Source organism: Osmerus mordax, chromosome 2 (assembly GCF_038355195.1).
Source record: "Osmerus mordax isolate fOsmMor3 chromosome 2, fOsmMor3.pri, whole genome shotgun sequence".
NCBI classification, from domain to species: domain Eukaryota; kingdom Metazoa; phylum Chordata; class Actinopteri; order Osmeriformes; family Osmeridae; genus Osmerus; species Osmerus mordax.
The window spans coordinates 12,935,071-12,960,344 of NC_090051.1; the positions used below are offsets into that span (position 1 = coordinate 12,935,071).

The following is a 25,274-nucleotide window of genomic DNA, read 5'->3' on the forward strand; positions in this document are numbered from 1 at the left end:
TGACAAAACAGGCAACATACAACAGCTAAAACAGGGGAAGATCTTATGAAGGAGGTTAAGGTTTGCTATATTGGAGTTTGCCATATCGAACACTATTTTTGTTACATTGCTGATATGTTTGCCATTTTACTTACAAACGTGTTATTTTGTCTGTGTAATTTCAATCGCACTTGACAGTGCTGACCTTGATGCCATGGTTTCTGAAAGACTTTCACCAACAGCACAGTTATTTCATTTGACGGCGCCAAACTCTGTTACTGCACCATTGGAGAGCTGCAGAGCAGGACCAATATTAATATGACAAGTATCACACTAATTGTGTTTTCCCCTCTGAGGAGACAGTCTGCATTTGTCTCTTTCTTTGGCATACACTCTTTACAACGTGAGCTTGTTGTCACACAGCAAGCATACACAGGCAAACCAGACATAAGACTTCTACCAGACCCTGAACATGTACAGAAATTAAATAACATAAAGCCAGAAGTTGCAATGTGTGCACCTGTTTTGTAAAATATTTAAATATAAATATACTAACCACAAAATGTTGTTAAATATTATGTGATTATTACGATTAAACCTTGTCATAGATACTTACACATTTGTTTAGTTGGTTTTCCTCTCCTGATTGCAGATAACAACCAGTTTGGGAAGTGAGTTTCTTCTCCAGGCTGACAGTTACCCTACAATCTGTAAATGGCACGATGCTGTAAAACAGAGAGTTGACAGCTTGGTGAGTAGCAGTCTATGCACTCTTCCTGGTGTCCAATGAGCATACAATCTTTCTAAAATATTAGGATTCAAGAATTTACTGTAAGTCATACACTGCATAATAGCTCAAAGTAAATGTTCAAAATCCAATGTAAAAAATCCATAATTTATGCACAATTTAACAGGTCAAACATAAAAATTCTTCCTCAGCATACAGAGAATTGTAAAGAGAATATTTTGAATAAAACACCAAAGTTATGCAGTCTTTGGCCTTTCGCTCCCCAGAGGTCATAACCTGTTTTCTTTCCTAGTCCGGGGCAGCTGGGGGGCCTGCCGGTGGCAGGGGGGGGCTGCGGAGGTCAAACAGCTCAGAGTACCTGCCAAGAACCAGCCGCTCTCTGCCAAGAGATGGCCCTGCCCGCTCCAGCACCAAGGAACGCAAACCTGGAAATAGACACTCTATCCGTGAGTTTTCCACAATGTTACCTAGTTCACCAATTTCTTATCTCCCTCTGCAGTGTTCCTGTTGCTAATCAGTTTGCTCAAAACAAGGAGTAATGCAGCAACAGTTTCATCATTCAGAAACTGTTTTTATGTAGTCTGCAGGCCTACACATTTTCCCTCCAAGGTATAGGGATCAAACATAATGCATTCATAGTTGTTTTGAATTGGTATTTTCAAAATGTTTTTTGTATAACACTGATCTGAACTAGGTATATACTCAGTGTATAAATTTAGCACTATAAGTCGACCGATTGCTTACGTGTTAACTAACATATTTCCACTTTACTTGAGCGGTCATTTCCAGCATAAGTAACTCAGCTTGACACATTTCTCAGATTTTCTTTGGCATTTTGTGTGTTTTTATAAATATGCCCAAAATCGGTGGTGACTGTTAATTTCAATTATGACCAAGGCCTAGAACCATGACACAAGAACATGCTAATTAGCATTATGTCAGCATATGTCAAGTAGCAATTATGTTAATCCCTGTCAATGGTTCAAATCAATCTCGTCACCTTAAGCGCTGCAAGAGGAATATATTGATGTTGGGTGATCATATTAAAATCCTAATTAGAGACGAGGGACATTGAGGCCAAGATCCAGTCTCTTATTGTTATCTTGATTCCGCCTTTGATTCTGGCTATATTCTCGTTAACATGAAGACATGAAGGGGACAGTCAGTTATCTAAGCTGTTGAGCATCCTTCAGCTTTTGGCTTTGGTATTAGTCTATAAATCCTAACGTATGCATTCTGATAGTCTGGTCGACAGTATTGTTCTAATCTCCTGCTGTATTTCAACACACTATGTACTGCACATACTCTGTACTGAATCTGGTGAAGCCTCACAGACCTTGCAAGCATACTCACAACCTAACTAATACACATCCTATTCTTGGCTGCGCACCCACATGGGACACAGAACACCAGTTCTTGTTCACGTAGCTCAGAAACGTGTGTTTCCTGGGTAGCAAAGCTGAGCCGGAGACTAAATAGGTCGTTCTGATTCATTTGGGAGCCGCAATGTTCGTTTTCTATCAAAATGACAAGCTGCCCCAGTCTTTCAAAAAAACTGTAGGGAATTCCTCATGACACGTAAAAGTTCAATTGGAATGAATTATAGAAATATACAGCCATGAGGGAGGCTCCTGGAAGGAGGGCTGATGAATAAGTAACTGTGGAGTTGGGGAAGGGAAGGGCCAGGGAATTATCAGGTAGAGAACTGCTTTCAACTGGTCCTGTATTGAAGTCATATGAGAATGTGAGATTATAGAAGGTATATGAAGCGTTACATTAAAAAGTATTGCTCCAAATTATAAATATAATCTATCAAACATTGTTTTATGTGGTGAGTTATGGTTCATGAAACCTCATTTGAAAAGAAATTCAAGTAACCACCACAACCTACCACCATGTCTAGGAATATATTAGCACTTCTAAACTCCAGATACTGTATTCATACCACAATAACATATTTGGCCTTAACATGTATATGTTGCAATGACCTGTGTTTGATCTGTAGAGTTCAGTCATGTCTAGAACCAAATCTAGCCAACTCTTCACTGCCTTTGTTGAGGCAGATTCCTTTATTAGCACAGTGGTTACGTTTATTATCAAATTAAATAAACCAGAAAATATCAACTGAATCAAGTATGTGACTTTGTCCTTCCTTGCCTGTGTTTGTTTTTAACCATTTAGTCCCCAAGCTCAACTACAGCGCCTCAGACAGTGCCGACAAAAACGGTGTGAAGAACAGACTGAAGAAGTTCATCACCAGGCGGCCTTCTATGAAGACCCTGCAAGAGAAAGGCATCATCAAAGGTCTACATCTACATTCAATTTACAGCTATAACTCAATATAACATTCACTTAACTGATGCTTTTATCCAAAGCAACATACAAGGGGTGGAATTTGAACCAGGGATCAAGTGCTGTGGAGGCAAATGCTCTACCACTGAGCTCCACTTAAAAGATGGAAATTGTGAGCGTTGTCGTCAGTACAAACAGAAGCAGGGAGGTTTGGACACCATTTGAAGGTTCGGGGAAAAAAAGAAATAAATGTTTTTATACATTAATACCACATTATTGTGAACACTAATCTACCATCGGCTGTTTTTTTGTCATGTCATTTGTCACTGTTATTTTTAAAGTTGCTCATTTAAAAAAACAATCTGCATCTGTAGTACTTCAATTTTATGATAGATAATTTACTTAGTAATTGATTATAATCATGTAATAATGAATATAGTTTGTTCTCTTCCCCTGACATATTAGGAGTCAAAGAACAACAGAGATTGATAAAATTAAACCACTGCATTTTTCTCTAACAAACCACACCAATCCATTGCAGCAACCACAGAATCCATTCCTCAAAGGGGGGAACTAATTTATTGAGCTCACGGTTGAAGGAAAATACACCATTAAAGGGCATATTTAAGCACATTTGCAATCCTTAGAAGAAGGTAACGGTATTTGGAGTTTCCCTCAGCTTCAAGGAGAGCCTTTAATGTTGTGTCCACGGGACAAATGGTAGATCAAAGGGAGAGGACGTTATTGACGGAATAAATGAAATACTTCTGGATTAAGGACTGGGGCAGGTGGCCCCCAGACTGTCCTTTTGGCAGAGCTGGTGGGCAAGTCACTTCAGAGAGTGTGCTTCCTAAAATCAGCCGCATGCCCCCCCCGCCCCCCCGCCCCCCCATCCCTCTCCTCCCTACCCCCTATCATTCTTCAGAATGCAAATTAAATCCATGCAAAAGGAGGGTTATTTGAATTCCTTCAGGAGGAGTAATTTTGCTCCATTTCTCTGCCCCCCCCCCCCCCCCCCCTTTCTCCCCCCTCCCCACTCTTGCCCCCCCTCTCCGCTTATCTGTGGAGCGCTAGGAGAGGCGTACTTTGTATGCAAAGGTGCCTTGCTCGCAGTCATGTATGTATTTGGTGCACCCTCCCCTCTAGTGGGTAAACAAGAGAGGGAGGTCTTTGATGTTGCACAGGCTCACGCAGACGGCTCTGGCGGAGGGGCCCGATATCAGGACACAAGCACGTGGATGAGAGAGACAGAGAGAGATAGACAGAAAGAGTGAGGGGAAGAGAGAGAGTAGGGGTGAGAGAGAGAGGAAAAAGAAAGAGAAAGACTGATCCAGAAAGAGTGTGTGAGAGAGAGAGAGAGAGAGAGAGAGAGAGAGAGAGAGAGAGAGAGAGAGAGAGAGAGAGAGAGAGAGAGAGAGAATGACAGCCTCTGTGCATAGTGAGAAATGGGTCTCAGTTCAATGTGTGCTTTACTAATAGTAGATTTTTTTTAGACATTATTATGGAGGGCAACCACTGCAGTATGACTGGTTAAAGTTAGTCTCTGCATAGAACCTGAATGTATGGCCTGTTGGGACTGATTGAGGTTATTTCACACTTGAGTTAAATGAACAAAAGCAGGGTGATGGAGCGGTGGGAAGGCCCATATAAGGGCAGAGAATGTGATCCCGCCCACCATCTGATTACACTAGAGACGCTCCATGGACTCAAGGTTCATGGGAAAAAATGCTGCGATAAAAAAGTGTGTGGTTAACTGTTCGTTTGTTTATTCTGTGTTGTGATGACGTGTACGCAGTTTGGAGAAATCACCTTGAGACTTAAGTAAGGGTGTGAGTCAGATGTAATGAATCACTGAAAACTACTGTTAATGGGACTTAGTACCTGTAATGATGATGTTTGCTGTGATTACTCCCACTGTTGCCTCTCTGGCTGCCTACTTCAGTGATTCTGGTCCTGTGAAAGGAGGTTTTTAAAATGACAAAAAACATGTCCCTCTCCTCCAGATCGAGTGTTTGGGTGCCACTTGTTGACGCTTTGTGAGAGGGAAGAAACGCTGGTGCCAAGGTTCGTCAAGCTGTGTGTGGAGGCCGTCGAGAAAAGAGGTATGAACTACACTGTATTGCATTTCTATCACCAAAAATGAGATTCTTTGTGTGTTAGTCCTGCAATGGCTGAGAGCTGAAGAGTGCATGGTGAGCTGAGGTATACATTTCCTTGTCTCTCGCTTTTTGGGGGGGGGGGGAGTGTTGGGAGTTTGAGGGCTCCTCCCTTCAGCATCCTGTCCCAGGGCTCACCACCTCTGCTGTGCCTCTGTCTCCCGATGTCCCGGTCAGGCCTTCTGCATCCTCTCTGTGTTTATACTCTCCTTCTCCGCTGTTGACGTTTTTTGGGCTCATTTGACGAGATCCGTAGTCAAACGTATCTGTTTTATAATACTTGCGTCTCGGTCATTGACTTTTAGCGTCGCCTCCCAGCGTGTCTGCTCAGCAGTTTCCCAGGCTCCCTCGCATAGCTGCAGAGTCGAAGGGGCAGAGCCCTCAGGAGAAAGCTCTCCGGCATCCCAAATCACTCGCTCCTGGTTCCTATCCAAATCCAAGTCCACTTCAGACTGTTTACAACGCACCGAAATTGAGACTGAATTATGTGTTTGTGTAATGGGTTCCGTTTGTGGTTTTGGCTGAACATTTATTCTGGACTATTAGTTATCTCAGGGTAAAATTGCGGTGAACCGATAAACTGGCTGAGAAAATAATACTGATTAAGAACTTCTTTTAACTGCTGTGATTATTTACAGATCTGTTATGTTTCTCGATACATCACGTTCTTGAGTGTGCAAGTAAATAAAGCTTTCAGCACAAACAAACAAAAAATGTTTGGGGGCCGTCGGTTGTGCTTTTGATGCACAGAGAGGAGAGATTAATAGCTTTTGACTGCTTTAGAAGCAAACAAAGGGCCAAAGTGTGGGCCCAAATCCATCTGGACATCTGAACTCAGCCCGGAAATACGATGCTACAAGAATCCCTTTTAAGTCAAACATCTCTGTCTTCTTCACTCTTTCAAGCTGGCCATGTCCTCTAGTCACCCCACCAGTGACAGCAGAACACTGCGAGACACTGTCAACTGCCGGCAAATCTGGACATTCATTAGAACAATCAATATAAAGGGCAGAGAGAGTGTCGCCCCATCTCCCTTACCTCTGCCCAGGGCGGCAATGACACCAGAGTCCTAGTGAGGGTGGCTCACACAACAAAAGATGGCAGAGGAAACCATGATACCCGTGCAAGGAACGCACTGGTTTCTTCTCCACTTTAGATTTAGGCTGATGATCTGTTGATATGGGGGTGAGGTAAATTTACTGTACCTACAAAATGCTCTGTTTTGTAATTCGGAGAAGAGAGAAAGACTTACGGTATCTTACACTTTAAATGTAATTTAAAAAATCTCTCCTTCTAAGAACTGTCAACTTCTATGTTATAGATAGTATATGCAGTTTCATGTGAAGAATATATAGATTCTTCACAAGAAATTGCATGGCAATATAAAAGTTTCTATACAAAACCTTCTCATTAAAAAATCCAAATAACAATGTACACTTTAAAAAAATGAGGACAATGAAGCACATGACAATCTGTCAACTGCTATTGAGTTGCTTTGGCAGGCTTGTCTCATGTCCTTGGATGGAACACCGAGTGGCAGACCGACTCTATAATCAAAGTAGTCCTCAAAATCTCACTGTGAAACGATGCCATATGGCACGCAACTCAAACCCTCAAACCAGGCTTGATATCAGTTCTCCATTCTACTGCAAAACATGTTCATATTTAGTTTAAAATAAACAAGAAGACTAGGTTGACTACATGTGCTGTCTTGTGAAAGTATACTGTATGTGTATTTAGCAGGCAGTACGGGGAAATGTTTGTGTTATTAGGTTTGCTTTAAAGGGTGATTCAATCTATTTCATTTGTTGTGTGTTTCTGCTAGGCTTGGAAGCCGATGGTATTTACAGAGTTAGTGGTAATCTGGCAACTATCCAGAAGCTCCGGTTCTTGGTTGACCAAGGTAAGTTCCCTCCAACTGTTTCATTAAACTGTTATCTCCTGCAATTACATACATGTAAATGCAACACACACACAAATGCCCTGTAAACAAGTCCCCATCCACCCACCAATCTGGAGTTTTGGCTACAGGATATTCATCCTTTTGGCCATTTCTGACCCCATGTGATAAATTATGTTGTTATCGAGTACGGCACTAGACAGACTTGAATTAAGGCAGAATTAGCTCTGATTTTTTTAAATGTTATTGACAATCAATGTTTGTGATTATATGGAGCTGAGTACTTAATAGACACAGCTGGTCTGTTCTGAGTGTTCTGTTGAAATGATGCATAATTCACAAAATTAACACATAATTCTCCTTACCATTATTCATAAGTCTGCAGTCTACTCCAACTAAGATATCTGGACTTGAAAGTAATTTAGGAGACATTCCTCTCATCAAACGAGGACTTTCTGTACAAGAGGAAGCACATTGTACCAAAGCTCCCGTACCTTTAGAATAGATTCTTCGTCACCATGACGAAGAATCCCCCTTTGAGACAGCAAGGGCAATTTATGCTTCCATTGAACCACTGCTACCCTCTGCTTTGTATGAATTAACCCATGTCTCCTGGTGTGCCCAGAGCAGTTCTTTAGCCAACAAGAGAGTGTTTGTCTCCTCTTGGTAAGGGAGGAGTAATGGCGAACAATCCCAACCTCTACCCTGTCTTAGCACAGTAAAATGGATTTTCCTGTCAGGAGGACAGAACCCCCTTTGATCCATTTTGCGCTATCATTTTGTACCTTGTGGTCCTCTTGTGCTCATAGCTTGGTCTATGATTACCCGCTTCGGAGGGGAATGACACCAGCGACATAGTACGCATTCCGTGCATTCTGACATTCTGCCACCATGTGCCTACATTCTGTCCCACCCATTTGTCCTGAATGTGTACCGTTCCGTCAGCCCCCAACATGGCCGATCACAGAGACACTGGACTGTACCAAGTATGTATAGGAGGGGTTCAGGGTCAACTACGTAAAATGGTGACACATTTCCACAAATACTGGGCATAACCCTATTAACATAGCCTATTACATGTGCTATGCAGAACACGAACTCCACTGCTTGGTTGGGTTTAGGTTTGATTTAGGTTGCAGGTTCGGGGTTGAACTTGTTGTGCATTCCCAACAGACAAGGCTTACATTCCCCCCAAGTGGGGTTGCATGTGAGTGCTCCACACAGACCACAGGCTACAGAGGGGTGGAGTGGAAACACTGAAGAGACAAGCTGAGATTTCATTTAGACAAGCTCTGGGCTTTTGTGTGTGGAGAAAACCCCTGAAAAGTTATGTAGATAAATTATACTTCTACTTTAGGGTTAGGGTTAGTCATTTCCAAGTATAAACATGACTGTTTAAGGTACTGCCTGTAGTTTATAAATGGACACAGGATATAAAAGCATTCACTTAACTCATCCAGTACAAAGACCTCATTACCGATCCTCAGAACAGGCCTCCGAGTAAATTGTCTCCATATGAGTTATTTGAAGGATCCCCTAGGTACTGTATGGTTATTATCACATAAAGGCTAATTGTCTCAGTAGGTGAAATATGGCTGACTTCCAGCATAACACAGCGTAATGTGAGTGGCATAGCTTCCCGCTCTCATCTCGCTCTGCGGACCTCCAGGCCTCCAGTCAGCCTGGCTGTGGATCACATGCCTCCCCTCCCCCGGCCCACTGTGCCCAGCGCCTCTGCTGCGTTGCTCTACCTGACGGCCTGAGTCACTACCAGGGGTGCTTCCTATCCTCAGCTCTATTAAAATGGAATCATCTCAGCAGAGGGTGTTTATGCCTCAAACCGCGACTGAGAACATGTGGCGGCAGACCTCTTGAGTAGCCGCGAGCCTCGTTAGCGAATAAGCGAGTGCCACTGTTAGCAGGTAAACATTAGCATAGTAATTAGCCCGGCGCTAATTCTCCCTATTAAAAGCTGTGCGTTTCCCTCTGCTTCCCCTCCTGTCCCCTGCTGTCAACCCAGAGGAAGAGCTTGACTTGGACGACAGCCAATGGGAGGACATCCACGTCGTCACCGGGGCGCTCAAGATGTTTTTCCGGGAGCTGCCAGAGCCTCTGTTCCCCTTCCGATTTTTCGACCAGTTCGTGGAGGCCATCAGTGAGTAGACACCAGCTGCCCTCCTCCATCACCACCTTCATTCCTGTCACACTCTTTTCTCTCCATGCTGGCGCAGCTTCCAGTCACCTTGCAGTAACCCTCATTGTTCCAGAGTTCTGGCCCCATCCCGGCTGTTTCCCCCATCTTTGTAACTCCACCAAACCCAATGACAACCTCATGTAAATACCATGTGTCAGAATAACACTGATTTAGCACTAGAATATTCAGGCGATTCTTCGTTTTCTCAAAGTAACACGTCCATTTTGCCTCGTGGTGTATAAGAAGTAATCCTGTTTACTATGTGTGCTTCTGTTTGCTTCCTGGAGGCAGCTTGGTTAAAGACTAAAAATGTTTTTCATTCAGACAGTCTGAGAGAGACCACTAAGAATTCAGTCACGACATGCTGGCGGTGATGTGCTCCCATCGTCTGCAGAACAACAGAGCAGAGATCGATATGGTCAAAAACCACCCTTGGTATAAAAAGAACAGAAAGGGACTGAAACACTGTGTTTAAGGAAGCTTCTCTGTTGAGTTATCTTTGAGAAGAAACATTTACCTCTTTAACTATGGGGCCTCTAAAGGTACAGTCTGTCAGATCATGGCACTTCTCTCTGTGTGCAGTCAAGAGGGGGCGCTGTTGAGCAGCGAGGGGTAGCTCACCTCTCTCACCTCTGAAATCCCCTGGTCCTTGCAGGGAAATTCCCCGGAGCAGAGGTCTAGAGCAGGGCCTGGCAGGCCCAGACAGAAGTTGTCACCAGACCTGTCTGTGAGTCATGTGTCCACCGAGCCGTCTCTCAACTAGTCACCATCACGCCACCTATCAGATTCGTCATATCTGCAGACCAACTGACGCCACAGTGCTAACCTTGTGTAAACAATGCCATTCAGTGCTGAAACGCTACCTGGGTCCCCCTCCTCAGCTGAAGATTGAGAAAGAGAGGCCAACAATGAATTGGGCCTCCTTGGCCCGTGTAATAATATGAGTTTGGGTGTATCACGGTGGACTAAGTTCTCCCAGTAGTGAGGTCATAGGTCACAAAAGAACACGGTTACAGTACATTGCCCAAGTGCTACAATACATGGAGATTTTACAGCAGACCTACATCTCCTTTTATATAAAGTATTTGTGTCACATCACAAAAAGTGTCATCTATTATCAATTTAGCACCACCCTGATGCCCAAATATTCTCTCAGAAACCCCCCCGGAAAAAAACGATTGCAAACAATCCCAAGGTGATGGCATAATTTGGCAATAAATATTTACACGTTCGGAATGTAGGCCAGAATACCCAGAGGCGCTCAAGGTGGTTACATCCAGTTAATCAGATGAGCTGCAGATTCACAGACAGCGTTTAGACGACTAATTAGTCGTGGAGGAAGCCGCTCGCAGTAGGAGTCGTAATTAGCCTAACCTGCCACACCGTTGCCCTGGTACCAAGATCAGACGAGGCAGGGAGGAGACTGGACTGATTTTGACTAAACAAAGTGGTTGGAAAGATTAGAGTAGAGGTAAAGAGATGTTAACAGGCATTACAGTTGAGTATGCTTGTTTACTCTCCCCCCCCCCAAAAAAAAAAAAAAAAAACATAAAATAAGCTACAAATGTGCCGGCAAACCTGGGTAAGGGGGTTAAATATTGGACAAACAACCAAAACTATTACCCTACGGTTTAAAGGAAGAGCAGAAACTGAACAGTGTATTAACATTAACCTAATTATGACAATAGGAAATTGCAGTTATTTCAAATCAAAATGTATTTGTATAGCCCTTTTTACACGCAAGCATGTCACAGAGGGCTTCACATACGCCCATAAAACTGCCCCTCAACCAACCTAAAGGAAGACAAGGAAAAACTCCCAGAAAACTCACTCGAGGAGAAAAAATGAAAGAAACCTTCCAGTTATTTGACTCTATGGGTTAAATCAGATCAAGAATGGTCAAAGTAAGGTTAAATGAAATACATATTTAATAACATTGCAAATGAATGAAATCAATTACAAGGCAAACATGTTACAAAAGGAAGGTTTTAACTCTTACCTACTGTACCTTGATTATTGTTAATCAGAGAGAGAAAGAGTAAGAGGCGAGCAAGGAGAAGGAGTACGAGAAGCCAGAGCTGAGGAGAAGCCCTCAGGAGATCAAGAATCCACAGAACAATGCTTCACAATTCCCTTCATACACAAGTACAACCAATCAGACCACATCTTGACCCTTACTTATCAACACATGGCTAGCAATGCGACAGTAAGTTACACAATGAGGTGTGAGAGCGATCAAGCAGAGACCCGAGCAACTCCAGATTTGAGCATATGAGAGGTTGGGGCAGGGTGACGCCCAGCCTTACAGCTACTAGGCGATAAGTTTAATAATCGGGTAAGATGCAACGCTGATCGTTTCGGATTGGTCCAAATCTTGTGAAATATAACACCATTAGTAAAAATGTAAAACAAACATATGCGTCAAACACCTGCCCATGCCACCTGAGAAAACAAAGTTGAATATTTCACAAAGATAAGCTCTCTGAGCTCAGTAGCTTAGATCGATGAAACACGATAGAAAAATAGTGTCTGTGCCCACGGCTGTGACCGTGTTTCAACTGGTCTGTGGTTGGTGAACAGACCAGTCTGATACCTCACCCCATGCATGTCTAACACCCCCCCCTACTTGGGACCCTGATAGCGTCTCTCCGGGTGGTGGTACAGAAGCTAACGAGGAGAGGAGTCATTAGCATCCTGGTGGCGGCCATCTTGGCTGACCCCTGTAATGGGACTTGCATTAGTGAGGGATCCTGAGGGCCCGTGTTTCTTCTGAACAGGAGGAGGCCTGATGATGAGACAAGCTCCACATCGCTGGGTTCCTAATTGAAATCCCTGGTCCAGAAACCCTACTGTGGGAGTGCAGCACCACTGGCAGTGTGTGTCATTATGAAGGGGCAGCAGTGTGTGAAGCGTGGGACTGGTTGAAATAAACAATATGTGTGTGTTCAGTGGAACTTCCGCGGAGCTGGGGAATAAAAGGATGCAGGGTAGTTAATCCTCAGGGTAGTCTGTTAGTATTACCACAATATTGCCACATTTTCCTTGGGACAATGTTTTTGATCTACTTGTATGTTGTTCGTGAAGGCTTTGTCTTCTTATTAGAAGACAATTTCATAGTCAATAAAGTGTAGTCTCCCTTATCCTCTTCCAGTCCCTCTTGTCTTTCCTCTATACTTTGTGTGAACAGATGCCCCCCCACACACACACACTCTCTCACTCTCTCTCCCATCTCTCTGTCACTCTTTCTATCTCTCCCGCTGTTTTTTTCACTCGGCCCTATCTCCCTCTTTCTCTCTCAACTCCCCCCCCCCCCCCCCCCCCTCACCCCCCAGCCCTCCTTCATCTCTCCCTCCGGCTCTTCTGGGTAGTCCGGTAGAGATCCTCAGGTGGGGCCCATGCCCTGTTTCTCTTCCCTGTAAGCTGTTCATTCTTGGAAGGCAGAGAGCAGCAGCTGTGTTTGCAGGCCGTGATCCTGGCAGCGACAGAGCACAATCTATTATTCATGTGGCCCCAGTATCAGAGCGGGGGGATCTGGAATCTCAAGCCACCTGTCTCACAGACAAGCACGCCTTTTTGTTCCCAGCGAATCAATGCAAACACTGATGAATTGAGTTTTATCTGTTTTGAGCGTTGACATAGATGGCGTTTGAACACGGGCAGCAGACAGGATGCTTGGTCATTGACTGGGGCAGTGTTGAAAGTGTTGCCAACAAATGTGTAAATCGGTATTGGGGTGGGGGGTGTAGAGGGCTGGGACAGTGCTGGATTTGGGAATGTGTTAAGTGTTTACATGGATAGATATGTTACTTGGCTGTGTGTTTGTGTATGTGTGTGTGTGTTGGGAGTGCATGTGTTTCTTTGTTTACACACACACAGATTTGACCTCTCTTACTATTGTGGTTTGCAGTCTTGCTTCCAGAAATTCAAACTGGCGAGCATCCGAGCAAAATATATTTTACTTTGCTAATTCAAAAATGCTAATTAGGAAAAAAATGGCATATTTTCCCAAGTTGTTTGGTCCTTGTCTTTGCCCTCAGTAACCATGGAAATTGAGTCATGTGAGTTTGTAACTGGGCCACCCAGGCGAGAACACAAACTGAAGCTGCAACACAACCTCCTCTACACCAGGGCCCTCCCATCATTAGCTAGCCCATTTTCACTTCCCTATTTATTCACTGTAACGATGCAAAGAATCCGAATCAAAGCAGGAAACTATTTTTCAAGGCAATCAAAGGAATCTTTTTTGTGTTGGTGTTGCATGTCCTCTTTACCTTGGAGGGTTTTAAATGTAAGCTTCCATATCTGGGCTTTGGGAAGGATAAAAACATGGGACACACCTTGAATTCCAAATACTCAAAGCGTTGCGTCTGTGTTTCAGAACAGTTTTTCTAATTGGTTATTAAGACAATATCCAGCACACTGTGGGGCTCGTCCACAATTGGGTCAGCTCATCCGATGCATATTTTATTGAGATTTTCTTGGAAAACGGTAAAGTCCAGCTCTAGCTCCAGGTCATGTTGGGTAGCACTCCACTTCTACAGCTTCAAAGAACCGTCATTTACATATGAATAATTGCACATATTTATGATCTGGTCTACTTTAGCTAATAATCATCATTCCGGTAGAAAAAGAACTAAGAGGAAAATGTAGGACATATCTCTGTCCTCACCTCCACTCATGTCACAGAGAGAAGTTTGTGATTTTAAGTTTTGTGGGTGTATATTTGGTGCCTTGTTTTGGCTGTTCTGTTGATGTTAGTCAACTTATCAAGTGTAATGCTCTCATTATTTTCCCAGATTGATTATTAACTTACGATCCATCCCATAATGAGTATTAATTATGTTTGTCTTGGCAGCGGGTGGTGTGGGGCAAACCTCTTACATAAATATGAATGAAAAACTAAATCAATTCTTGACTTGAGTACAGTTGGGTTGTTCTCAGTTGGTATTAAACTCATAATTTTCTTTGCTGAATCCCTAATAGTTCTGTTATGTCTGATGGAGATGACACCTTTTTCCTGTGAAACCAAGGGATTTAATCATTCTTATTAGTTCATTTCTTTTTTTATAACTCTTTGAAACTCTCCTCATTTGCATGCAAGTAAGCTGGCCATGCAAATCGTTTGAAATGCAAAAATATATCTACTTTCTATATTTCATCAAGCAGCTTTTCATGTTTAATAAATTACAGGCGCCTTCCTCTAAGACTTTGTTATTCATTAACCAAAAGCACACAATTGGGATCCATTTAAAATCTTAATCACAACCTGCAGGATTATTTGCTTTCTGCTAATATTTGTCTTGACGGGGCTTTGGGAAGCCAGTACACTAAGCCTGGAGATGGGCTGTACAGCAAGCTCTCCTGAAACAAAATAGGTTCCACTGTTTGTAATGGGATTAGAATCACACCATAGCGGGTGCAGGGATGTGTATGTAGTCACTGTGTCACCGATGGAAACACTTAACGGAATGCCAAAAAATAAAAAGCTTTTAATTACTTTTATTACAGATTTTGTGTTCCAGGTTTAGAGAGAGACGTTCGACTAGAATATGAGAGGGAACACACGTTTTCACGTTTCTCTCTGGAGATTCAAGTTATTGTCTGGTTCATTCTTTAAAGACTCAATGGTTAAAATGTGACTTTTTAAACAGTGCTTAGGCACACAGTAGGTGAATAACTGGCCTAGTCAGCCCAACATGTTTGGATTGAATGTTGGATGTGTGTAATGTTTCGTAGTGGCATGACTGTGGCCATGTCAATCTAACACATTCAAGTCAATCATGTCTGGGTGTTTGTCCAGGATCAGGCTACCACTCCTCATCTTACCAACACTGGCCAAACATGATTCCATCTCCATTCCATGGGTGTTGTGTTGTTGTGTACGACCTCGATGGGGAGCTATAATGGCCTCTTGTCATAACAGGCCATAAATCACTCAATCCCCGGTAGGTGCCCCAAAGCTGGCCCTAATGCTGCAGTCTGGGACTCACTGACATGACTCATGCTTCACCTCTCCTCAGTGGGTTGCCAGCAACACTTTAAAAAGGTACTCCATCATCAACAATGTTGAAGCCATGAGAATGTTAGAGGTTTTGGATGAATCTACATGCATGTTTTCCTTGATCCATTAATGTATGCATACATATATAACATGTAGGCTGCTCTATCTCATTTGTAAGGGAAAAAAACAATGAAATATAAAAATAAATATTTGACTCTTTCGTCTGAGGATAATCATGTTCATATGTTGGAAATTAAAGCAATGAAGGTATGCTTTCTTTACATTTTTTGTGTTCAACTTGTGAACCATGAACCACACATGACAGGCCCCTGTGCACCCTCCCCAGCACCAGGTTTTAGGCTCAGCAGAGTGAATCAGCAGATTCGGCTTCCACAATACTAACAGCCTTTCTGCCTGCTCTAAATTAATGACACTGCCCCCGCCATCTGTCCACAATGGTGAGCTGAGGGCATCTCCAATATGTCAGACACCAACGGCAAAGTAATTAATGAATCATGTCCTTTGTGCCAGGAATGGAGACTACATTTAATATTTTAAAGCTTGACGGCTATCGATTGGTTTTGCATCAGCAAGCACTTGCTTACATATTTCCACTCACTTTCCAAAAGAAGAGCTTTACAATACGATCTTCAAACTTTGCACTGTACTGGACATTTATCTGGGGAGAAGAGGAGAGGGCAAAATAGGAGAGGAGAGCAGAGGAGAGATAATAGGAGAGGAGCAGACTGAGAGTGACAGGCCACCTAACACGCAGGAAAGCGCTCCCACACATTCCAGAGAGGCTCACCTAGAGCAGAAGGTCAGGGGCCCTACTCTCTCTCCCAGAACGTGTTTGTCCATCTGTGCCCAACTGGCGGGGGTTGGCACCCGACGCAGGCATCTGCCACCTGTGCCCATGCCAGCTCGGTGTACACGCAGACATCTGCTCGAGCCGTGCTCAAGGGGAGCCTCAGTGGCACAACAGACATTGTCCTGGCTGTGTCTGCTAACAACCTGCCATCAGGAGAACACTGTCTTCACGCTGACGCTGCCTAACCTGCGCCTCGCCGTGCGGAGGGGGGGGGGGGGGGGGACAGGAAACTGAGGACAGGATGTGGATGAGTAAAAGTTTAGCGCCTTTCAGTGGGATGTAGGATGAGAGAACAGGTCGCAGGTCTGAACAGATGGCGTGGCTCTCGCATAGCTCTTTGATGTCATGGAGTGTGGTGGGAGTGTGTTGGTGTGTTTTGGAGTGTGTTACGGAGTGTGTTGGTGTGTTGTGGATTGTTTTACGAAGCGTCACAGTTTCTGTCTGCTTGTCAGGGGTTGAGCGTCGTGTTTTTGGTTTTTCATCAAGGGCTATTACTTTCATCCTAGATTTCAAGAATAAACACACACTGACTGTAAAGTCACACACAAACAGACAAACACTAGAATCTTACACACACACACACACATTCACACAAACTTTGTCTAATACACACCCACACACACAAACTCTGTCAAATACACTCACATACATACGTGTTGACCTAACTGTTCCTAAATGGTGTTGATTCACAGGGATGAAACATCTGGTCAGATTAACAAAGTTGTTTGGAAGTTTGGGCTGTAAGAGGAAAAGAAAGACAGATAGAGACAGAAATTTGACCCCACATCCCTGGCCCTATCAGGGCTAAATCGAGGATTTTCTGCCCAGGATTATCAGACTTATCTAAGCAATGTGTTTCTGTTGTTGACCACAATCAAAGTCTCATCAAAGCTTAAATTGAAAGGGTTCATCTGGAGGAGAAAACCTACAGTACCTGTTATCCAACAGTATTCTACTGCCCCGATCCACAATCTTGACCAAGAAATCCATTCCTTAGAGGTGTTTACCAGTCACACTATGATGGATGCTTCCTGTTAGCCAGAGGCCATGGGTCAAGCAGGGTCCTCAACTCCCAATGAGAGAGCTGGATGATATCTCAGGCTTCCCTCTGCATTAGAGCCCATTTGGCGCCTCCAGAGTTGGAGCGGGGGGACAGGGCAGGGCGGGGTGGACGGGGGTGGGATTCTCCCTTAAGGCATCTATTCGATCAGTCATCACAGCTCATGTTACAGATCCAACCAACAGCATCTAATTGCTTCCTGTAATAAACGTCCATTAATAGAGAAAGTTGCACTAATTCCACTTGGAAGAGGAGAGCGGTAAAAGCATTTGCATTTGGACGTGATCCATCTCTGAACCCTAATGTTGACACTCTAAGGGATGGCTCTCTCGCACGCCACTTCCTGGTTGCATGGGCACAAAGTGTGGTGCTGAGGGCTCCAGCTAGCTGGTGACTCAATTACAAAGTTTAGTTGTGTCTGTGCGACTGAAATGTTGACCTTTCTCTCCAAACAGAGACCAAGGAGCTTAAGCCCAAGGTGCAGGCCCTGAAGAAGTTGGTCCTGCAGCTCCCCAAGCCCAACCAGGAGACCATGAGACTGCTCTTCAGACACCTGCATAGGTACGTCAAAGACACCGACTCCACACCCAGGATGAGATGTGTACTCAACAACACAACTGCAATTGACCTACAACCTCAGAGGAAGTTTTGGGGAAAAAGGCTGTTAGTGAGATAGTACCCTTCCCTCCAGACTCCTGAATATGAAAATAGCCAACCAGTAAGCTGAGTCTGTCACATTGACGAGCACAACATGGAATACTAAATCAGCTTGTGCTGCACATCTCCTGGAGCATCTCTGTGTTGCGGTGACCACCACTGAGCCAGGGAGACTGACGGAGGGGTCAAACTAAGAGTTAAGGGTACAGAGAGGTCGCCCTCTTCTTCCTCGCGGCCACACTACTGTACGTGATCCCAGGGGGCCTCTGTGCTGCGTGTGCAAGTTGTCTGTCCCCTGTCCACCATGAGAGGGCTGGCCAGGCTAAAGAGGCCATATGGCTAAACCCTACTCCCAGGAGAGGTGTTCTCTCCCACACCCAGCCCGTCGCCATATTTACCACCCTGCGCCGGACGCCAAATGACTCATTTTGGATTTATGAGGCTCCTCCCTAACTGGAACAACATACCCCCTTTGGCTGTTCTGTGTGTGTGTGTGTGTTGTTACCAATGCCAGGTCTCTCAATTAGTCCAAGCCCCTCTATCTCCCAGAATTGTCTTGAGATATAATCCCTCCCCTCCTCTCTTCTCTGTTGTGTCCTCTCTTCTTCTCCTCCTGTCTTTCTGCGGAGTATCTTATGCAAACACACCTTCTATACAGTTAAGCACATCAGCACAATGTCAATACTTAATGTATCTGAGAATGATCCCCTGCGTCTAATGCTTCTCCATCCTTCGCTTCTTCCTCCTCCACTTCTTCTCTCTTCTCCTCCTCCACCGCCTTCTTCCTCCACCTCCTCTTCTTCCAAGTCTCCTCAGCACTGCAGTCCAGCTCCATATAACCAGCCAGGACAGCAGACCCTGCTGAATAATATCACCATAAAAATCTGTCAATAACCTACTGAAGTCATTGTCGCATTGTTCTGCTCGCACGCTCCCAGAAAGGCATTGTGGGTACAGACTAAATCCCCGGCAGTGCCTCAAAGTCTGTCCTGTACCGCAGGGTAAGCCCCCCCCCCCCCCCCCCCCACTGAACCAGGCCAGAGCTGCTCATGTGAGGGAGCGGGGGAAGGGGCCCTTGGGGAGCAGACCCAGGACCCAGGCTGACACACCCAGACCCACTGATGTGGTTTAGCTCTTGTTCACTGCTCTCGTACCATCCTCCCACAGTCCTCTCTCTCTCTCCCTCTCCCTCTCCCTCCCTCCCTCTCTCTCTCTCTCTCTCTCTTTTTCTCTCTCCTTTTCTCTGTCTCCTGTTTCTCAGGGGCTGGGTGCATAGCATAATGCCTAATCTAAATTGCACACCAGACCACACTAAATTGGGATCATGTGTGATTTTTTTATTTATTTACGTATTATTCTGCATTTCTCTACCAGTAGGGTGGGGTTAAGTACCATTGGACGACAAACTTGTAGAATGTTTTTTTTTTGCTAGATCCGAGTAATGGAAAGACGGAGACTAGAAAAATCATTTGGAGATCTGGAAAATCTGTAGGCCATCAAGGATGTCCACATAAGTACTGAATGGCAATTTGGAGAGCCTTTGTGAGTCTTAGTATGGGTCTAGCTCTGTGTGTATGTGTGTTTGTGTGCCTTCTACAACAGTGCATGAAGCAATATTTCAACAACATCAGAAAAGGAAAGTGTTTTTGCCATGTTAATTGTAACCCCGAAGTTTTATTTCTGCTCTCTGGGCTTGGCAGTGCTTGGCATGGCCTGTTCTCTGGGAGTTTCTATGAAGGTTTTCCCTCCTTTGTTGTGGCTTTCCTCTCTGCCTGTTCAGAACTGGAATTCCATTTTTCCTCTCTCCCAAATCCACAGGATCTGGCTTCAATATGGAGCTGTGTACTGGCATTGTGATGATGTGGTCCGGGAGACCAGGATCTCTGCCGTGCACCTCCACTCAGCAATGTTCAACGTTTTTCCTTCTCGTTCTGCGAGTGTTGCTGTCAGTGTAGCTCATGGCCGCCATCCACCACACAAACCCTGAAACCTCCAGCGCTCGCTGTCTGTTTTCTGTCTTCTCTCTCTTCCTGCCGAGGAAACGCAGAGAGAAGAGTCTCCTTGTAGACGTGATGCCGTCACACAGGCCTGAGATCTACAGCTAATAAATCACACTGGATATCAAGGAGGAACAGGCTCCCATGCCTCCCCCAATGCCATACGTCACAGTCAACTGTAAGAATATGAGTCACTCCGGAAACTTCGGGCCCTTCATTGTACAGTATGTATGTTTTGTAGTCTGGGGGTATTCTTAGTTCAGATCAGATGTGGGCGCTGTCCGTTCACTTTGTGAGAGTGACACTTACTGCCTCAACCCCCGAGCAATCACCGACCCCTCCCTCCCTCCTTATCCTCACCCCCCAACCCATCTCCTCCTCTGGCTCCATATCCCTCCCTCTCTCGCCCCCTCCTCCCCCCCTTTCTCCCTCCCCTTACCCCTCCCTCCTCCGGCTCCACATCCCTCCCTCTCCTCCTCCTCTCTTCCTTCCCCACCTCAATTTGTTATCAGTCCCATGATCCTGAAGGAGTCAATGATGCTGACCCAATTAGCAGAAGCCTTCCAGGCGAGGGGAGACGCCATCGCCATCATGGTCCAGCTCCCATTTCCTGTCATACCCCCGCCCTGAAGAAATGAGATGCTAATTAATTACCACATTCCCTTCTGAGGGAGATATCAATGGTTGGTCGGATCACATCATCAGCCACTCCCCTGAGGCCTCCTCTGGGGGAAGGCAGGCCTCTCATCCTCACGCACGGCATCCTGGGAGATTTAGGATTTTGAGTGTTGATGAGAGTCAATTACAGTCAAAATGTTGTTTGTGCATAAGGTATTTAGAAAGTGGCCCAGGGTTACTGTTGTTACTGATGGGGAAGGTAGGTGGAGGAGAAAGGAACAGGAAGGAGGTTAGGGTTGTGGAGGTTGAGTAGGAGCTGTAGGAGTAGTAGTGGGAGAATGGTTAGAGTCTAGCAGTAGGCGGATCAACACTTCTCCCTTAGCTAGTTGTCACAGTGCTACCGAATCAGCCTGAGAATCGAGGTGATGTATTTATCCTGTGAACGTGCAGTAGAAGGACTTTAATAATTGACTCTCCTTATTGGAGATCGTTAGTGGGCCATTAGGCATGGCAATCCAGACCTTTAGATCATGGTGCTTCGCTAACGAGGTTAGCAGCCTGGCAGTGGGCCGGCCATGCTACTGTGATGCACAGGGGCCAGGGGCGTGACTGAGGTTAATTGCAGACATAAATGGAAAATTATAGTGTGTACACGTTGTAATAAGGTTTCACTCATAGTGCTCTCAAAGACACACCCTGAGATACTCAGTCACGCAGACATGCAACACACACGTGGGCGCTAATGCAAACATGAATAGATGTACATGTGCAAAGACACACACACACACACAGCACCTAAGGTTCAGCCTTGCTTATGCAAGATAAAATACGTCAACACCTATTAAAACATTACCTTAGTACTTGATATGCATTAATCATAAACAATATAATTATCTTGTCTATATTGTTCATTTATCCCATAGCCAGATTATGGTAGGGCAGGGCTTCTGTGGTGACAGTTAAAGCATCTTAATTGTTTCTTGGTAACGCTGATGAATGTCTGCCAGTGAATCCCCATCCTGTAGTTACTGTACCCTCCCACCTGGGATCCCAGTCCTTGTCTGGAATCCATTACAGCACTTCTCCAGCCCCTTTGCTCTACCAACCCTGCAGTTAGCATACCACAGTGTACCATAAATGAGCTGGACGTGTGACAGCCTCTCTTCTCAAGCAAGGGCAATGATGAGACAGTGCCCATGATAGGAACACAGTGGAGCAGGGACACCCAGCGACAGCTAAACCTTGATCTGCTGAGCCTAACCGCAACCTCTGACCTCTCAGGTAGCCCTGCAGAGCCTAACCATGAGCCCTGAACATGGATTACTGAGCAAGCATATGACTGAAAGAAACTGGAAACTCCCTCCAGTTAAACGATGTAATGTTTCCTAATCTTAGGTCAGAATAATGCTATTACCCTGGACTCTACAGTTTATATGCCTCCTTTTCAACTCTGACAGCAAAGCACCACAGCACAATCTTCAGGGACATTCCCAAGACTCGCTCAAAGTGAGGACGATTATTCATAATGATTGTCAGAGAGTATCATCATCATCAGTGCCCTCCGTCTTTAATGAGGTGAAGGAATATGCACAGCACGTAAAACGCTTAGAAGATATTATAATGACATATGGCAGGGGAAGATGTTGACAATCACACATGATTAACGATGCTGCAGATAACTCGTATTGGGGATAGACACAGCTTGATTTCTGAACTTTTCACGCCTGCGTATCATTAACATGCCATTTCTGAAAACCCGTTGAATCTTCCAACTCCAAATACTAACGTGTCACCTGAAAAAAACACCTGGTAAATGCTTTTCAAGCTCTAAACTGAAGGACCATAATACTTCAAATATCTCTTCAGATATTTTTGATATTCATTTCTGACTAAAAGTCATGGTCAAGAGTACCTGCATATGGGACCAAGCGTAGAGGGAGAAGTATCGGAGGAGCATGGGATAGTTCCCAGCAGGGCTACGGTCAAGCACCAGTCTCCTCTGCTGCTGTGTGGGACATAAAGCAATTTTTCTCATTGTATTTTGTGCTTTTTGTTTTATGGCATGTAAGCCATAGATAACATCAACTCTGCTTTCCAAAATACCAGCTAGGGATGCCACAGAGCTGCATAACAGCCTGGCATCCTGACAATACCTTTTGGATACTGTTGTGCTCTGAGAGGCCCAGGGTTCTGGGCAGAGGAGGGACTGAGTCCCACCTCAGAATGCTCCGTCAAGAGCCCGCTGACAGCTTGGAGAGACGCCCCACGCCACAGTCCTTCCATCCCGTTCCAGGCCTCACTCCACAACGGGCCCAGGAGCCTGTGGGCAGCCTCCTCCTTCTCCTCCTCCTCTCTTCCCCTGCTCCTCCCTCCTTCTCTTCCTCCTCCTCTCCTTATTCTCTCGCCCTCCCATGCTGTTCAGCTCCTCCTCCTCTTTCTGCTTTCCACCTCACTTATTCTTTCTTCCCCTTTTTTCTCTCTTTCTTTTCCGTAAATGTATCACCCCCCCCCCCACACACACACACACACACACATTTCTCTGTCCCCCAGCCAAACCTCATCTCATCTCAGTCAGAAAGCTGCATCCAACTCCGCTTCCCCCCACCACCACCACCACCATCACCATCTACGCTGCACATGGGACACACAGCGTTCCTCAGCTTGGCCTTAGCCCTAGCCTTAGCCCCAGTCTCATCCATAGCCTCGGCCCTAGCCTCAGTCTAAGACATTGTCCTCTGATTCGTCCTGGCCTCACCCCCTAGCCTTGGCCTCACATTCTAATGGATTACATTTCCAGTGGGTCATTGTGAAGGAAGATATTCAGTCAGTAGTAGGAGAGGGGGGGGGGGGCGGCTGTCTTTAAGAGCAGTTGCGTGTGTATTTTTCCTTCCAAACTTGTATGGTTTCCTAGTCGTCTCCAGGATACCCACACTGAACCCCCGTTCTTCATAACTTCTTCTCAAATAAGTCCAAGTAAATGGGTGTTCCGCAGCGAAAACTGCTGTTACTGAATATGTGGTTTGGAGAGAGCTCCTTCAGATGTGACTGAACCTGGATGCTTGAGTACCTAAAGCTGAGATCAAGATAACCATACCCAATGTTGCCAATACTGAAACAAGATGTACTTTCTATCTTTCTACCTTTTAGATGTAAAACCTGCCTCGCTGATAGTCTGGTCAAATATTCCAATGCACCTCAGACATTTTTTATCATCTTCATGGAAAGGATTTGCCCACATCCAGAGACTTTGTTTAGTTGAGAAGTTTATCTGAAGACAAACAAATAGAACGTGTCAGTATTGATGCCCAACAGAAGTTAAAAATGAAATTAGTTTCGTTGTCTTTGTTCAGATTCATACCATGACCCCGAATTACAATTCCTGCTCGCCAAGGTTTCCTGTCTCCTAGGACCACCAGTACCAGTTGACACAAAAACAGTTTCTACCTCTAGGCCATAACAGCTGAAAAGCCTACAGACAGCATCAAACACATTTGGATCTGTTAATTTTCCAAACTTTTTTTTCTGTTCTTTCTTATTCACTTCTCAAATTAGTGTACAATATTGTGATATTATCTTCCTATTTTCAGTCTTGCTATTTATGTAATTTTCCATCTAGTATCATCGCAAAACTACTAACTACTCCTACTAAAAATTCAATTGTTCTCTTCATTGCATGTAACCAGTTCATGTGACTGTAAACAAACTCAAACGCAACCATCCACTTCCTGTTTCTGGTAGAATCCTGGAATACTCGGTGAAAAATCTTATGTCGACCCAGGGTATTAGCATCGTGTTCGGACCTACGCTGATGTGGCCTGAACTGGACTGTGGCAACATGGCGTTCAACATGGTGTACCAGAACCAGATCGTGGAGTTTATCCTCATGGAGAGTGTGGAGATCTTCAGTCTGGACAGGAAATGAAATGGACTCCTTTTGTTTATCGCACACCGATGATTTCCTCCACAGACTGGAGGTGGTATTGAGATACAAGTTTACAGCTAGTTTATAGGCTGTAAAGCCAATAGTTGTATTTTATCAGTGTTCAGAGATGATATGTCATTTATTCATGACTGATATGTTTTTCTTTTATGGCACATTGTGTTTAATGCATGTATTCACGCCATATTTCATTTTTATCCATGGTATACTTTCATCCCAGTGCTCAGGTTGGGATTCCTGACTTTCAGAGAGAGTGAAGGCTATAGTACTATGTGCTTTTCTGAGAGTGATATGATTCCTTTCCTGCCTGTGTGTGCGCGCGTGCAGATGTGTGTGAGAGTGTATGATTCCATTAGCATTTGTCATTATTCAACTGTTAAGAAGAGCACCAAACTGTGTACAAACTTCAGTTTCATGATTTTGTTTTTGTTTTGATAATAAAAAATAAGTCTCTAAAATGTTCATGTTTGAAGATTTTTTCTTGGTTTTCACAATGGTTCAGTTATGTCAAGAGGTCTGAATCTAATTTCTGAATGGACTGAAGTTTGTGATAGAACTACTGCCATTGTGTACTCTATAACATCTTATAACATTGTCTGCAGTGTTTCTGGAGGCCACACTCAAACACAAACACACACACCCACACACACATACACACACACAGCCGAATCTGCAAAGCAGATTACTTTCAATTATTTTCTAGGACAGACGAGCCATTATTGAAACATAACTAATGGATCTACTCCTGAAATAAAACAGTCAATCTCAGAGTGAAAAAATACATTGGGAAAAAGAGAGAGAGCAGGAGAGGGAAGAAGAAGAGAGAGAGGAATGGGTCTCAGTAATCTAATGGTGATCAGG

General features: G+C 44.5%; 1 protein-coding gene across 1 annotated transcript in view; it reads left to right on the forward strand.

Annotated features, from left to right (window-relative positions):
* The window catches only part of arhgap15 (Rho GTPase activating protein 15), a 39,478-nt gene extending 14,605 nt beyond the window's left edge, over positions 1-24,873 (forward strand). The window contains exons 6-13 of the mRNA XM_067256198.1: positions 632-730; positions 1,020-1,173; positions 2,909-3,031; positions 5,023-5,121; positions 7,001-7,078; positions 9,096-9,230; positions 17,657-17,762; positions 24,212-24,873. Of these exons, the coding sequence (XP_067112299.1) occupies positions 632-730; positions 1,020-1,173; positions 2,909-3,031; positions 5,023-5,121; positions 7,001-7,078; positions 9,096-9,230; positions 17,657-17,762; positions 24,212-24,395 (978 nt within the window). The 3' untranslated portion in view covers positions 24,396-24,873. The remainder of the gene's footprint in view (positions 1-631; positions 731-1,019; positions 1,174-2,908; positions 3,032-5,022; positions 5,122-7,000; positions 7,079-9,095; positions 9,231-17,656; positions 17,763-24,211) is intronic.
* The last annotated feature ends 401 nt before the right edge of the window (positions 24,874-25,274 follow it).